The 15319-nt window shown below is 44.2% G+C and overlaps 1 protein-coding gene across 2 annotated transcripts in view; it reads right to left on the minus strand.

The window, feature by feature from the left end:
- The window catches only part of CAPSL (calcyphosine like), a 28129-nt gene that overhangs the window by 12659 nt on the left and 151 nt on the right, over window positions 1–15319 (minus strand). Inside the window, exons 1-2 of one of the 2 annotated variants that reach the window (XM_003274342.2) lie at window positions 15232–15313; window positions 2039–2175 (exon numbers count right to left, since the gene is read on the minus strand). In XM_003274342.2, coding sequence (XP_003274390.1) covers window positions 2039–2175 — 137 coding nt within the window. In that variant the 5' untranslated portion in view covers window positions 15232–15313. Of the gene's footprint in view, window positions 1–2038; window positions 2176–15231; window positions 15314–15319 lie in introns of those variants that run through there. The other variant, XM_003274343.2, reaches the window with a different exon arrangement.

The following is a 15319-nucleotide window of genomic DNA, read 5'->3' on the forward strand; positions in this document are numbered from 1 at the left end:
AAGGAGTCAATATGGTGGGCTAATGAAGATAATTCTAAAGTTTTCAACCCAAGGACCTGGAAGAGTAGTAATACTGTTAAAACAGTAGGGGCTGCAGAAGAAGCTCTATTTGAAACCAAAAAAAAAAAAAAAAAAAGACTTTTGTTTTGTTTGGATTGGATACTAAGGCAACTACATGGAGATATTCACTGGTTAGTTGGTTAGTTATCTAGTATCTTTCCTGATTAAAAGAAAAAATATATATATATATATATAAATTGTGAAATTAGTTTGGATCTCAGGAATGGATATCATTCCGAGAATGTGGCAAGGGGCCAGAGTAGAGATGTGCTAACTCAGGAGTAGCCAAGGTGTCTGATAAATTAAGGATATGAGCAAAAGAATGCTGAGAATTTAGATACTAGAGAAGTATCTACATTTACAAGCCAATTGGAAATGACTAAGAAAGAACATATACTGTTGAAAACCACAAGAATTTCGTGTCAAAAAATGAAGGTGCCAAGTTTATAAATAATAGAGTCATCTTGATCTTGGTCAGGATAAAGACTCAGGGTGGAAAGGTGGTGCCAGGAGCCAATGCTTCACAGAATGCTAAATGTTGTGCAGGTGGGAAGATGGCAGAGCCTAACCTGAAGAGATGCCCTTCTAAGACAGGATTTACAGGAAAGAAATAAATGAACAAAAGGGTGGACATGACCTGGGATTTGGAGTTAGACTGAAGGAGAGTGTTTAGTCTTCAACTGACCCTAAGGTAGGAGTGGAGGAGAAGGGGCACCTTCCACTTGAGTTAGGAGGTGCTTAGAGAAGGCCAAGGCCAGTAAGGGAGGCAGATGGCACATTCTACAAAAGGCCTAGGATGGAATGGTGTCTGTTGAATGTAGACTGGTTCCCAGTGGAAAGTCTGGTAGAGACGCAGTGTGCAGTGGGTATGGGGTGAAGACAGCACAGGCAGCAGGAGGGATTCCACTGAGTGAACCAGAGAGTGGAAGAGAGGATTCCTCAAGGGTTTGCACTAAGGACAATGATGTGGACCCATGATGAATGGTGTAGAGGTTGAAGTGACACAATATTGAGGGCATGGGGGCTGGTCTTCCCATTGGACTGGGGCAGCCTGGCCACCAGGGTCCATATCCCCACTGCCTGGCCTTCTGACAGAGCTGGGCTTAGTCTGAGACTTGGGACCATTCAGAGTTGTCTCCCAGGCACTCGGTACCTTGCTGGAAGTAAAGCCTTCTGCATCGTTTGGGTGCAAGGCTAGATTTCCCTCCCATTGGCACCCTGTACTTCTCTAATATACAACTTCTCACACCACTGAGATACCATTTAGATCACTCATATTCTCCACAGTCATTGTCCTTCATGGGGGCTTAAGAAGACTTTTTCACCCATGGGTCCCTGAGACGTGTCCAATGCCTGGCCCATGGCAGCCTCTTGATGGAGTTTCTTATAATGCACAGAACCTGCCCTCAGGAGGCTCACAATCTCCTTTCCCCTTGGGTTTCTCAGTCCTTAAAACTATTCACACTCAGAGGACAGAGGGTGGGAGAACAGGAGCTACCCAGCTGAGAGAACCCCATTGGCAGTGAGCTATCAGTTATCTGACAAGCAATACCAGTGTCCCTCGAAGTGACAGAGAAATGATTGCCTGAGAACAAAACTCCAAATTCTGCAATTAGGGCTAACTGGCTGTTCCTTTCTCTGTCTTCCACCCTGGCCTTCATTATCACAGCTGTAGAGAGAGTCCCTCTCACCAGGCATCTCCATGCCACAGCACATGCTGCTTCTCCCTTTAACTCATATTTTCCCAGAGCTGCACTGTCTTGTAGCAGATATGAATCTTGCTGAATCTGGGACTAAGATCCCAAAACTGTCACAAGGGACCTCACAGATCAACTCTTCTAAACCCTACATTTTACAAATAAGGAACTGAGGCCCTAGGAGGAAATGAGTTGCCCAAGACCACGTGGCCAACATTAGCCTCACCTGGCCAAGTCGTTCCTTCCCACTCCATTCCCTGCCACCTGTAGCTGGGTCCTACCTGCCAAGTCCTTTGATCCCAGCAGAGCCCCTGGCCAGGCACTGCAGTCGTAGTCTTTCAATGGGGTCGGTGGCCATGGTGAGCTTTTTCTTGGCCTGGATCGCCATCTCTCGGTCATGGCGCGCTGTCCCTGCCATCTGAGGGGAAGACATAGCATGTTAGCAGAGTCCAGGCCTCGCTGCTGCCTCAGGCTGGGCAGAGTGACAGCAGCCTCACCGAGAAGGAAATTTACAGCCTTCTCTGTCAGGAAACATCTCAGAATTTCCCATTTTTCTCTATGCCAACTGTCTGCCTGGCATATTTATAACTTACTTACCTAGCCCTGAGGACATCTGATTTCTCCAGCCTAGACAATAATCTTAAATATATCACCATTTCCCAAGATGCTTCGATCTTTCTGAAGCCCTCTTCCATCTATAAAAGAAGTCCAATTTCTCTATACTCTCTTTTTTGAACCAACCTTATATGCCGTATTATTTTATGTAGAATTTTCCATATTCCCTTGACCCTCACATTTAATGTTCCCCTCTTTGGTCTAAACATTGATTTTGTTGCTTCTGTCTTGAATGAGATTTTCAGCACTTGATCTTTAATGATTCTTACCTGTAGTGGGTATGATCTCCTTGATTCACAGGTTAGTGTCCACTAACACCCAACGAGGTTCTTAGGATGGGCGCAGTGAAGGGCTGTCTCCTGAGTGGTCCCCAAGGGACGTACCAACTCCTGTAGCCACACTTGAGCTCTCAAAGCTTTCATAACAGTGGGAAGAGCACTTGGCTGGGAGCCTGGAGACCTGGGTTATAGTCCTGACTCTTCAATCCCCACCCCTCAACTCCCCCTACCCCTCACCCCCATCTGCCTGGGAACCTGCCTGTGAGTGAATCTCACAGCCTGTGTTTCCTCCTCTGTTAAATGGGAGGATTGGATAAGATGGTCTTTAAATTCCATCCCAGCTTCAAAGAACACTAATTCTCATGAGTCCACATACTCAGTAAATTGGGGACTCTAGAAGTTACTGGTGAGTCGTGAATGAAAAGAATGAGAGGCAAGAGGCTTGAAGGATGTGCAAAGGACAGCATGCAATGTGCAGAAAAAAAAAACAGTATTAGAATGTGGTTCCACCCTGGCTTCAAGGCTCCCTCCCCAGTCAAATTCTGGCACTTCCCCTAAGTGCTACATTAGGACTGAATTATTTTCATCAAAGACAGCAACCTGCAGATTCACAACCTCGTCTATGCCAAGACAGTTGTTCTCCTATACACCCTGAAAGGTCTCCCATACAGGGTACTCCTTATTTGACTTTTGGGAAAAGGAATCTCATCAAGCCAATAACTGAGGCCAGAATACATAATTCAGGGATGCACACACTTAACATAGCCACTTTCTTGCAGGCTCCGCCGAGCCAAGGTACAGGATCCCTCCTTCTTGCCCTGTATTCAGGTTTCCAGTATGTGGGTGAAGGTGGGAGCAATTCCTTTCAGTTCTCTTGAACCTCAGGTCAAGAAGGAGACCTGTCTCAGTCCCAGCTCTTTACTCCACATTAGGAAAAACTTGCTTTGTCTAAAGCTACACAGTCTTCCTCTGCTTCCTCTGGCACCTAAGCAGAGGTTCCCTGGAACTCCAGAGGGTGGCACACCCTGTTCTTAGAGACTTCCATCTCTATTCTTGCCAGGCACACACAAGGAGCATGTTCCAATTCTCATCCAACAGGGATACCTGCAGCCAAGACTGTGCCCTTCTTGGCAGCTTTAGCTTTCTAACTGGCGTTTGCTTATTACTATTTTGTCACCTGACCTCAAGCTGACAATTCCCAGAGCTCATTCCCAGCTTCGGCACTAACTCTCCCCTCATTGACAGCCAGAATCCTGAGCCATGGACAAGACCACCAATTCACTCATCTAGCCATCTCCTGCTGCCTTGCTCATCCTTGCCTGAGCCGTTCTCTTGCCCTGACCATATTCTGCTAGTGGCATGTGCCCCATCCCCACCCTAACCCCTATGGAAGCAGGAACTGGTGTCGACGACATGCCCTTCTCATTCTGTAAACCCACCTCAGAGTCTTGATCCTTCCCAGGACCACCATTGTCTTTCCTGACCCTCTACCTTGCTTCATGATACTGGCCCAATGGCTGCCCCCAGCCACTCACCTCCCATTCTCATTTCCCATGACATCTCCCCTACCTTGTCCACCTCATTCATTTTGCTCTGGTTTTTCCCTGCCATCCATGACAGTAAGGGAGAATGAAAAGAAACAGAGACTAAAAACCAGTCATGGAGAGAAAGTGAGATCTGGCTCCTGGATCTGGGACAGATCCCCAATGGGACCCTCTTTGCACACCTTCAGAATAACGTTAAAGGCATCAGTGGTGCCCCCACTAGGTAGTCAGCATGTGTCCAGTTCCCACAAAAACCCCATGAGCTGAACTGAAAACAGGAACTCAAACAAATGCACATATACCCATGTTTATGGAAGCATTATTCACAACAGCCAAAAGGTAGAAACAAACCAAATGTCCATCCATGGATAAATGGATAAACAAAATGTGGTATAGCCATACAATGGAACATTTTTCAGCCATAAAAAGGAACACAGTACTGACAGATGCCACAATGTGGACAAATCTTGGCCATGTTATGCTAAGTACACGAAGCCAGACGCAAAATGTCACACATTGTACGATCTCATTTATGTGAAATATTCAGAATAGGCAAATTCATAGAGACAGAAAGCAAATTAGTAGTTGCAAGGGGCTGGGGTGGGAGGGCCAGTGAGGAGTGACTATATAGACTATGGTTTATCAACATTGTGAATGTAAGATACACTTTAAAATTGCTAATTTATGTTATGTGTATTCATCTCAATAAAATAAAACCCATGCCCAGATGTTACTAGCCAGATTTAGTCATTCCACAATTATACATACTTCAAACCATCATGTTATACAAGGTAAATACATACAACTTTATCTGTCAATTTAAAAAATAAATTTTAAAGTGTGCTGGGCATGCAGTCATCTTGGTAAATTAGTGAAAGTTAAAAAAGAAAAAAAGTCCATGAGCTAGTTACTACTATTATTGGTATTTCACAGATAAAGAAATTAGGATGCAGAGAAATCAGGTAACCTGCCCAAGTCACACGGAAACGTGGCTCACAGTAATCCACACGCTGTTAGAACTGTATGACCCTTGAAGATCCTCTAGCACAACCTGATTTTGCAAACTTGGAAACTAAGGCTTGGGTTGGCAAAGTGACTTGCTCAAAAGTCCTGGCCAAGACCAAAACAGAGGGCTTCTGATTCCCAAGCAGGGCTCTTTCTGCTTCATCATGTTTGTGGTTTGTGAAATAATATATACGAATCTCAAAGCACAGTTTGATGGTGCTTTCTCATAGGAAAGTGGGATCGAGTCCAGGAAGGCAAGAAACAGCCAGCCCAGTACCCCAGGCTGTCCCACCTCTTGAGGTTGACCCTACCCAGCGATGACGTGGGCAGTTTATTTCTAGAGTCTAAGTTAATAAATTCAAGGGGAAAAAAAGTCCATTCTCTCCTGCTAGCCTACCATGAAACTTGAAATGCCCATAGTAAGCATCCTTTTTAATCATTGAATCACCCAGTTCACCAATCACCAGCTAAGTGTATTGTGTACTTTTTTCAAGGCACTATGCTGGAATAGAGTGTGGGAAAGTGAGGAATTCCTCAGAGAAGCAAGCCCTTAATAGCCTAGAGTCTTCATTAGTTTGAATCCTGATCTCCTGTATTTAAGCGGAACGGAAAACATAAAGTTTATTAAGCACCGGGGCTTTTAAGGAAGGCAGGATTGCACAGGATCTCAAGTGAAGAAGGGAGATGCTCAGCTTTGAAGTTTCAATAAAGGCGCCAGGCACCAGGGCAAGAGTCAGTCCCCAAACATATGTCACCGACTTCACAGCAGTGCACAAAGTGTCTCTGCCTGCAGAAGACTCTGTCTGAACCTTAAAGATCCGGCGTGGTGACAACGGAGCGCATCCCTGTGCAAGGCGGAGAAGAGGCTGCGCTCCCGATGCACTTGGCCGCAGCGCCACCACGTGTTCTCAGGCGTCTGCACATTCCCCCGGCCAGGCGTGCGGTTCAGTCTCTGCCTTCCACACAGGTCTGCTAAGAGCTCAGGAAGCGCCACGCACTGTGCTAGGGGTAGGATGAAAGCGGGCCCAAGACAACGCTTACAGCCTGGGGGCTGAGTGGGGGATGCAATCACAAGAGGACGGGAGGCTTACTTGGCCTGGGAGTGGGGCTTTCTGAGGACCTCTCAGAGGAGGTGATGTCTGAACTTTCATCCTAATGGAAGGTGGTAGTTATCGAGGCTGGGCACGTGGGGATAGAAGGATATTTTAGATAGCAGGTGTACCAACTGCTTAGACCCAGGTGAGAGAGAAAACAATATAATTAGGAAAGCACAAGTATTTCAGTATGGTTGGAGAACAGAGGTATGGGTGGCAGGGGGAGATGAACAGTAGTGGAGATTCGGAGGAAGTAGGGAAAGGGGAATTTTGGGTAAAGATGAAACTGACCAGGCGGGCAGCCATCAGATCCCAAAGAGCCTGGGGTGCCAGGGTGGGATTTGGATTTTGTCCTGAGAGCAACAGGAGACCATAAAGTCTTCTTAAAATGGAAAAAAGTCTTCTTAAAAAAGGAAAAAATTTTCTTAAAAAGTCTTCTTAAAAAGGGAAAAAGTCTTCTTAAAAAACAGGAGACCACAAAGTCTTCTGGCTGGGCGCGGTGGCTTACTCCTGTAATCCTAGCACTTTGGGAGGTAGAGACGGGCGGATCACCTGAGGTCAGGAGTTCAAGACCAGCCTGGCCAACATGGTGAAACTCCGTTTCTACCAATACACAAAAATTAGCCGGGCATGATGGCGGTTGCCTGTAATCCCAGCTACTCAGGAGGCTGAGACAGGAGAATCGCTTGAACTCAGGAGAAGGTGGTTGCAGTGAGCCAAGATCGAGCCACTGCACTCCAGCCTGGGCGGCTGAGCTAGACTCCGTCTAAAAAAAAAAAAAAAATAGGGAAAGGCCATTTGCATTGTAAAGTCAGAAGAATGAATGGATAGGAAGGCGGGACAGGCTAGCCAGTGGGAGACTGTTGTTTCCAGCTATGCTGCCTGGACCGTGTGGACAGAGAGAGAGGAAGAGATACAAGATGGCCAGTGGCAGAACGTGCAGTTTGAGGGAGAGGGCGGACTCGGGGCTGGCATCCAGAGCTGTTGCTTGCGCTCTCCACCCCCACCCTCCAGTGGCTGACGGCAAGGGAGGATATTCACAGAAGCCTGGAGATTTGGGGCAGAGGCAGAGTGTAGCCGCGGTAGCAATGGTCCCATTAAGGCTGTCTCATTCCACTGTCCTCCTGGTGCATAACCAACTGCCACGCCAAACTCTGTCTGCCTGGATTTTGCGAATTATTGTAGGAAGGATGTGGAAAGCTGTAAATGCATGGGGCCTGTATCTTCATGGTTCCCTCTGTAAGGTTCAGAGACAGATTTAAGTGGACCCTTGGAAGACGGAACTGCTCTAGCCCTAGCCTGCATCTATTGACTTGTCTTTGGTGCCCCCTGGTGGCAGTAAGCTGAATTACATCTCTCTTCCTTTGTTCCTCTCCATCTGCAGCCAACTACTGCAAACACAGAAGGGGATCTTATTGCTAAAGAGGCAACCCTAGAGATCGTTGATCCAGACACTATAAGGCACCAAGGCTTTTCCATCCTCTTTGTTGCAAAATCCAATGGAAACTTCTCACCTCACCCTCAAGAAACCCTCCCTCCTTTGACCTCTCTGACAGTACATTCCTGGTTTTCCTTTTTCAGGGAAAAGACCGTTCCTTGAAAGAGAACTGAAGCAGGTTTAGTCAGCTCGGATGAACTTTAGAGAAGAGCAGGGTTAACCTGTGTTAAAGTGGAGAGGGAAGGACAGAATTAGGTAAATAGAAAGGGACAGCAAATGTGGTGTAGAGGACAGAGGCGAGATGTGCTTGAGGAGGGGAAAGGAGGCTTCCCTGCTGGCGGGGATGTGCAGTCGCGATGGCTGGACCAGATTTTGCCTGGACAGTCTTCCTTTGCACCCCACTGCTTGAGACAGCACGTACCGTGAGGAAGCTGTCCTGTTGAGGAAGTCCTGCAGGTCCAGCCCTGAGACAACAGCAGCCGTCTGCAGTCCAATTGGTCCGAGCGCCTGTCCCACCTCTTGATGCTGTTAAGCCCATTTTCCCCATAGCCAGACCATGTCATGATTTTTAATATTTTTTAGGCATTTCTGTAATTATTAGATACCTGTGCCATTACATTAGCTATTTTCAATAGCAAGGAACCTGGGGCTGCTATAATTGTCCCATGTGCTTTGAAAACATTCTACTATGGGGAGAGAAGAAAGGAGAAAGGCATAGAGTAGGCAGCTGTTGATGAGGCTTGTAGGGCATCAAGCTAGTTCCAAGAAGGTGGAAAACATTTGCCTTCTTTTAAATTCTCATCCAAGACAAAACATTCCCTATTTCTGCTAGCTCAGGCTTGAACCTGAGCACTGAGACCAGTCCCCCATAGGGATGGGGAACTTGATGTGCCTTTGCTCTTTCTCTCTCTACTTGGAAACTGGGTATAAGATTGAAATTTTGATTAAGACTTGGTGGACCTTTCAATACTTGAAATGTCATCCAGGTATGAGAAGAGATATACAACAGACCATGTCTGAAGGCAATTAATGGAAAAAATTAAACCATCTGCACTGACTTTAGTCCATTCAATAAACTAGCTATTACTACATGGTAGATGGCAAAAACCCATAGTTCCTCAATAAGTTTCCTCCTGGAAAATGCCCTTCTGAAATAAATATTGCATTCCAGAGGTCTTAGTACATTTTGCTGCTAGAACAAAATACCATAGACTGGGTAATTTATAAACAAGAGAAATTTATTTCTCATTGTTTTGGAGGCTGGGAAGTTCAAGATCAAGGTATCAGCAGATTTGGTGCCTGGCAAGGGCTATTCTCTCTGCCTTTAAGATGGTACCTTGAACTATGGATCCTCCAGAGGGGACAAATGCTGTGTCTTCACATGGCAGAAGAGACAGAAGGGCAAAAACGGGATGAATAATTTGCAAAGCGACTTTTATAAACACCTTAATCTCATTCATGAGGGATGAGTCCTTGTGACCTAACCAACTCCTAAAGACCACACCACTTAATAGTATTGTATTGGAGATTCAGTTTCAACATGCATTTCAAACATTCAAACTATAGCACTAGGTGTTGAGTATAGCCTAGCAGGTGGCTAGGAAGTAAATAAATAGTGATGTCCTCCCGAAGAGACCGAAATTGAAGACTCTGACAGTTTGAATACATGGCTTCTGCAGTACACAGAAACCTCAGATAAGAGTGTGTGTCAGTGTTGTTGACATTGTGAGAGTTACTTCACAGGACCCATTTGAGTCTGAATCAACTGAACATGCTCTTAGCACTACCAGCTATGCAAGGCACTGTGCTAACTCTTCAGGTGATAATTACAGAGAAGTGCTTCTCAACTGGGTACAATCCCCCTACCCCCAGGAGACATTTGGTAATGCCTCCTGTGAGACATTTTTGGTTGTTGCAATGGAAGTAGGGTAGAGTGTTATTGGCATCTAATGGGTAGAGGCCAGGGATGCTGCTACACATCCTGCACAAGATACACAAGATGGCCCCGGCAACAAAGAATTACCAGTCAGAGATGTCCGCAGTACTGAAGTTGAGAAGCTCTGCTATAGAGAAAGACCTGGGACCACCGTGTGTGCTGTTGAAAAACATAGATGCCCACAGCACTCACCAAGCGCAGTAAATTAGACTTTCTTTGTGTAGGTGCTGTGGCTGGGCGTTTTATTGTTTTTAGTTGGTTTTCATGTATCCCCAAGTTTGAGAACATAAGCTACAGGAAATAAAAGTTCACCCTCTAGTAAGAGGAGTAAGGCCTTATTATAACACAACACAGGGCAAGATAAAGGCATGAAGAGAAGAGGTAGTAATACAGTTTAACTATGCTGGGGGCCAAGTCCATGGCTAAGGACTTTACATATATCCACACGTTGCCTCGCGTGGTGGATTCTATCAAATACTACTGCCCTATTACAGGAAGTTAGCAGAGACCTGAAGAACCCAGGTCACTTGTCTGAGAATGTGCCACTAGGAGTAGCAGAGCCAGGGCTGAAAACAGTTCCTTTTTTTTTTTTTTTTTTTTTTCTGAAACAGAGTCTCACTCTGTTGCCCAAGCTGGAGTGCAGTGGTGCGTTCTCAGCTCACTGCAACCTCCGCCTCCCAGGTTCAAGTGATCCTCCTGCCTCAGCCTCCCGAGTAGCTGGGAATACAGGCACCTGCCACCACGCCCAGCTGATTTTTGTATTTTTAGTAGAGATGGGGTTTCACTATGTTGGCCAGGCTGGTCTCGAACTCCTGACCTTGTGATCCACCCACCTTGGCCTCACAGTGCTGGGATTACAGGCATGAGCCACCGCGCCCAGCCTTGAAAACAGTTCTAAGTCACTGCATTCAACAGCTACACCATGATGTTGCTTAAAACTGATAAATTGCTTTGGGGACTCAGAGAAGGTCCATGAAATAAGAGATGCAGGAAAGGAAAAGCTTCAGGGAAAAGAATGCTTTGGAGTGCTGCTAGATTTCATACCAGCAGAGAGTGAGGATGGCAGTGCAGAGCAAATCCGGGCCACTCACAGTCCCTAAACATGACCCCTTCTCCCTTAGGTCCTTGCTTGGGTTTTCAAATCCTTAAGGCTCAGTGTAAATACCTTCTGGTTAAGATGAAAAATTTTACTTAGCCTCTTCCTCTTGCAGCAGCTATTTTTTTCTCTGTTTGTTTTAATTCAAATGATGTGTGAGGGTTTTTAAATCAAACTCAAAACTTTTGCACTGATTATCTTTTATATCATTTACTATTTTCCCACAATTTATTTTTTAAATTTTTTCTAAAATGTATGAATATATGAAACATCTGGTTTTTGTTTGGATTGCCAACTTCCGCATACCACATAAAGTATGATGGCATTTCATCTATACTTAAGTGACATAGCATACTGTGGAAATAAGATGTCACTGAAGTCTGGCATCTTACCACATTTTCTCTGCATCAGAATACATTTTCTCAAAATGCTTAAAATGCATGTTGCAGCCACTCTCAATAGGCAGGTTTGTGTAGAGCCTATTTATGCTAAATCACAGTCTTTACTTCTTTCTATTGATCTTTGAGATGTGAATTCAGTCCTTATTTTAATGTTTGTGATATGGTACATTTTAAAAATAATATTTTATAAATATCATTGTGATAAAGTGTTTACTTCATACATATTCATATTTCACTTTATTCACTGAACCAGGGTTGGGGCTAGGGCTAAGTAAGAGAAAGGCACAATGTTTAAAGAGGAACACAGTCTCAGAATCATGCAAATGTCAACCATACACTTGCCCAAGCCTGAGAATGAGTGTCTCCTTAAATAGTGTACCCTAAACACCTACCTTGCCTCACTCTAGTCTTGGTTCTGCATTAACGCATGTTTATTGAACACCTATTATGTGCCATACAAAAGGAATGGATGAGACAGCCAAGGTTCCAACCCTTGGAAGTTTACATTCCTAGAAGTAGTTTTAGCTTGATTAAATTTGAATTACCGCTAATTTTTTAGACACTGCCACCTGGTTGAGACAAAGTCATTCTATTTCTCTTTTTCTCTGCCCTATTCCACTTTCTACTGGGTAGGCACAAGAACCAGTTCTGGCCAAAGGGACCCAAAGGAAAGTGCTGAGAGCTCTGGAATATCTCTCTCATCTCTTTTGCCTTCCTCGTGCCTTGAGTGAGGATGTGGAGTCTGGAGCTATGCCAGCCTCTATGCAATCATGAGGGAAGGGCCAAGGGAATCACATCCATACCAGTTTAGAGCCCTGACATCACCGAGCTGCTGAACTAATGTTGGCAACTTCTTGACTTCACACTCCTGTCTTGAAAGAAACAATCTCTTTGTATCATCTGTTTAATCTGTTGTTGGTCAGGTCTTCAGTCACTTCCAGTCAAAAATATTCCTAACTGATACAGACGGCAAAAAGCTTATTCCTGAAATGTTTGGGCTGACCCTAAATATTGACCTTTAGCTGGGTAAAATAACTAGCAATCCAGTGTGAGAAGAGACTCAACTACCCCTAAGACTCATGAGGAGAGAGAAAGTCACTATTATAACCTCTTCTGTCAGTAGAATTTTGCCTCTCCAGCACTTTTGACTATGAAAGAGAGCAAAATAAACAGCTTAGCATAACATTCAAGAACCCGCGTAACTGACACCATGTGGTAAAAACAAAAAACAAAAAACAAAAAACAAGGTTTAATGAAATACAGAGGCCCCAAGTTTGCAGGGTCCTTGTCATAATAAGCATCCACTGGGAATGTTAGGGGGCATGCACTCTCCTAATAGCTCTCTCCTTGCTGTCTTCTCCATCTTGCTTTTCCCTTTGCTGTGCCTTGAATCTCTGGGGTTTTTACCAAGAAATAACTTACAATCTATTCTGAGTTAGGTCAACCTGCTCGATGCAACATCTTAAAGAAACAGAGTAAGAAGCTACCTAAACTATGCAAAGGTAAGCAAAGAGTTAGCTGAATTGCAATATAGAGAAATAAATAAATAAAACCAAGACAAAAGAAAAGTAAACCTTTTGTTGGTTTCAGTGGTTATGCTCTTAAGACCAACAAGATAGCTTTCAAATATTCCATTTCTGCCATGGAGTCATGACCTCAGACACTTGTTTCAAACCCACTACAAGGACAAAGCCCAACTGGTACATCTTCTGTCACCCTTTTAGATGCAAGTAAAGACACAGCTCCGGCGGACATTTGCCCTTTTGCAGCCATTAGTCACCAAAATCACTTAGTAACTATCTTGCAGTCCCTTAGAATGAATGCTTCTTTTGGAGTCATTTGTCTATTTTAATGTTTATTTTATGGCCACTTAGAAATCTAGTCAATTATTTGTATCCTAGTTGTTCTTTTTTTTTTTTGAGATGGAGTCTCACTCTGTCACCCAAAGCTGGAGTGCAGTGGCGCGATTTCAGCTCACTGCAAGCTCCGCCTCCCGGGTTCACACCATTCTCCTGGCTCAGCCTCTCCGAGTATCTGGGACTACAGGCGCCCGCCACCACGCCTGGCTAATTTTTTGTACTTTTTAGTAGAGACGGGGTTTCACCGTGGTCTTGATCTCCTGACCTTGTGAGCCGCTCGCCTCGGTCTCCCAAAGTGCTGGGATTACAAGCGTGAGCCACCGCGCCCGGCCCCTAGTTGTTCTTAACTGATACTTCCAGAAAACCAAAAAGTGTGAAGGGATAGAAATCCAATGTCATAGTGCCAACATCAGTGTAGATCAGTGTATCAGTTATGAATTGTGTCCAGCGACTCATAATAGAAATAGGTCATATCTCTGAAAATGATAGAGATTTACTTTACTCTCACGTAAAAGAAGACTGGAAGTGCTTCAAGCAGTCATCAGTGTTCCCAGACTGTACTATCTTTCTACCCTAGCATAGTTTTTACACTCAAAGTTGCCTAAAGGTACATAATATTCCTACATAATAGCCATAGCAGCTCCAGCCATTACCTCCACACTCCAAGCAAAAGAAAAGAAAAAGGGCAAAAGGCAAGAAGGATGCTCTTTCCAGCGAAATCAGCCCTTTCTGAAGTGGTTCCCAGAAGATTCACCCAATGCCTTCTATGTAAATCTCATCAGCCACTCCAAAGGAGTCTGAGAAACCTGATTTTTGGCTGAATAATTTGCCACCCCTAAGGTTCTGTTTATAAAAAAGAAGGCAGTGGCTATTGAGTAGGCAACTTACAGTTTCTGCCTCAGTTGGCAGAAGAAATATTGTTATTCCAAAGAGTAAGAGTGTGAGCATGCCTAGATCAGCTTATTTCACAAAACCATGTGGAGCATGAAGCTTTCTAAACATGTGGAGCAACGGGATCACTCTGATGCAGAAGACTAAGGAAAGCCCTAAGGGCAGACGTCAACACATTGATGATTTTTCCCTTTTCACCTCTGTTCACCCAAAGCAAATAAGGCTCACTTTTCCACGGGCAGTTATGAAGGATGCCCTCAGTGCAGGCAAACATAACCTAAAATAATCTAGGCCCCGGACATCAGACCACACCCCATGGACCAAATTTGGCCCTCCACCTGGTTTTGTAAATAACATTTTATTGGAAAACAGCCACATACATGTATTTCTATATGGTCTGTGGCGGCTTTCACATTACAACTCAAAAGTTGTATAGTTGCATCATAGACCTTCTGGCCCATGAAGCCTAAATTTCCTACTCTCTGGCCTTATATAGAAACACTTTGCTGACCTCTGGGACTATGCAAAAGATAAGAACAACAGTAATAGGAAACATTTACTGCATACTTACTCTGTCCCATGTTCTCTGCTAAAAGGGTGGCCTGTGTTTTGCAAGTTTTTCAAAGTCAGTTTGTTTAGAGCAGAAAATTTGTCTGGCATGAAATAAGTCTTGATAACAATTCTTATATGTTACAGGCGTAGCTATAACCACTTTTTACAAAATAAGGAAACTGAGGTACAGAGAGATTTGGAGGTTGTCCCAGTTCACACATCAGTAGTAAAACCAAGCCATGTACCTACACTTTAATAAGCATTCTGATTTTATTCTGATTCTCAGTTGTCAGTGTATAGCAGAAATAGCATAAGTTTAATTATCAGACAAAGCAAGGTCTGAATGAAAGTTGAAATGTTTTATTGTTTTGTGACTTGGAAATGCTGAACCTCCCTGAAGCTCAGTTTTATCAGTGGTCATCAGGATCGTTAGAGCAATTCACCCGAACTCTTCACACTCAAATACCTAGTACCTAATGACTGCTCAATAATGTTTACTTCCTTCCCCTTTACTGAATGAAATTTATTTTTGTACATTTTTATCTAAGCATTTTTTTTGCAAAGATTGCAAAAATCTTTCCCAGTACCAAGCTCTTTCCTCTTTGCACTGACAGCCTAGTGATGGCTTCTCTAGTCCAAGAACTCTTAAAAGATTTTTAGGTTTTCTTTTTAGAGAGTAACATCTACTGTCTTCTTTTCTAGGCTAAGAAAAACACACCAAGAAAAAAAAATCAAATCATAGAATAGATAAAAACATTGATTTACCTTAAATGCTAACCTTTTGCCACCAGTTGCTTCGAACTGAAACTATGGACGCTCTCTCCTGCGTCTAAGAAAACTGGTCCCTCCCAAG

This window comes from Nomascus leucogenys, chromosome 6 (genome assembly GCF_006542625.1).
Source record: "Nomascus leucogenys isolate Asia chromosome 6, Asia_NLE_v1, whole genome shotgun sequence".
Classification (NCBI taxonomy): Eukaryota; Metazoa; Chordata; class Mammalia; order Primates; family Hylobatidae; genus Nomascus; species Nomascus leucogenys.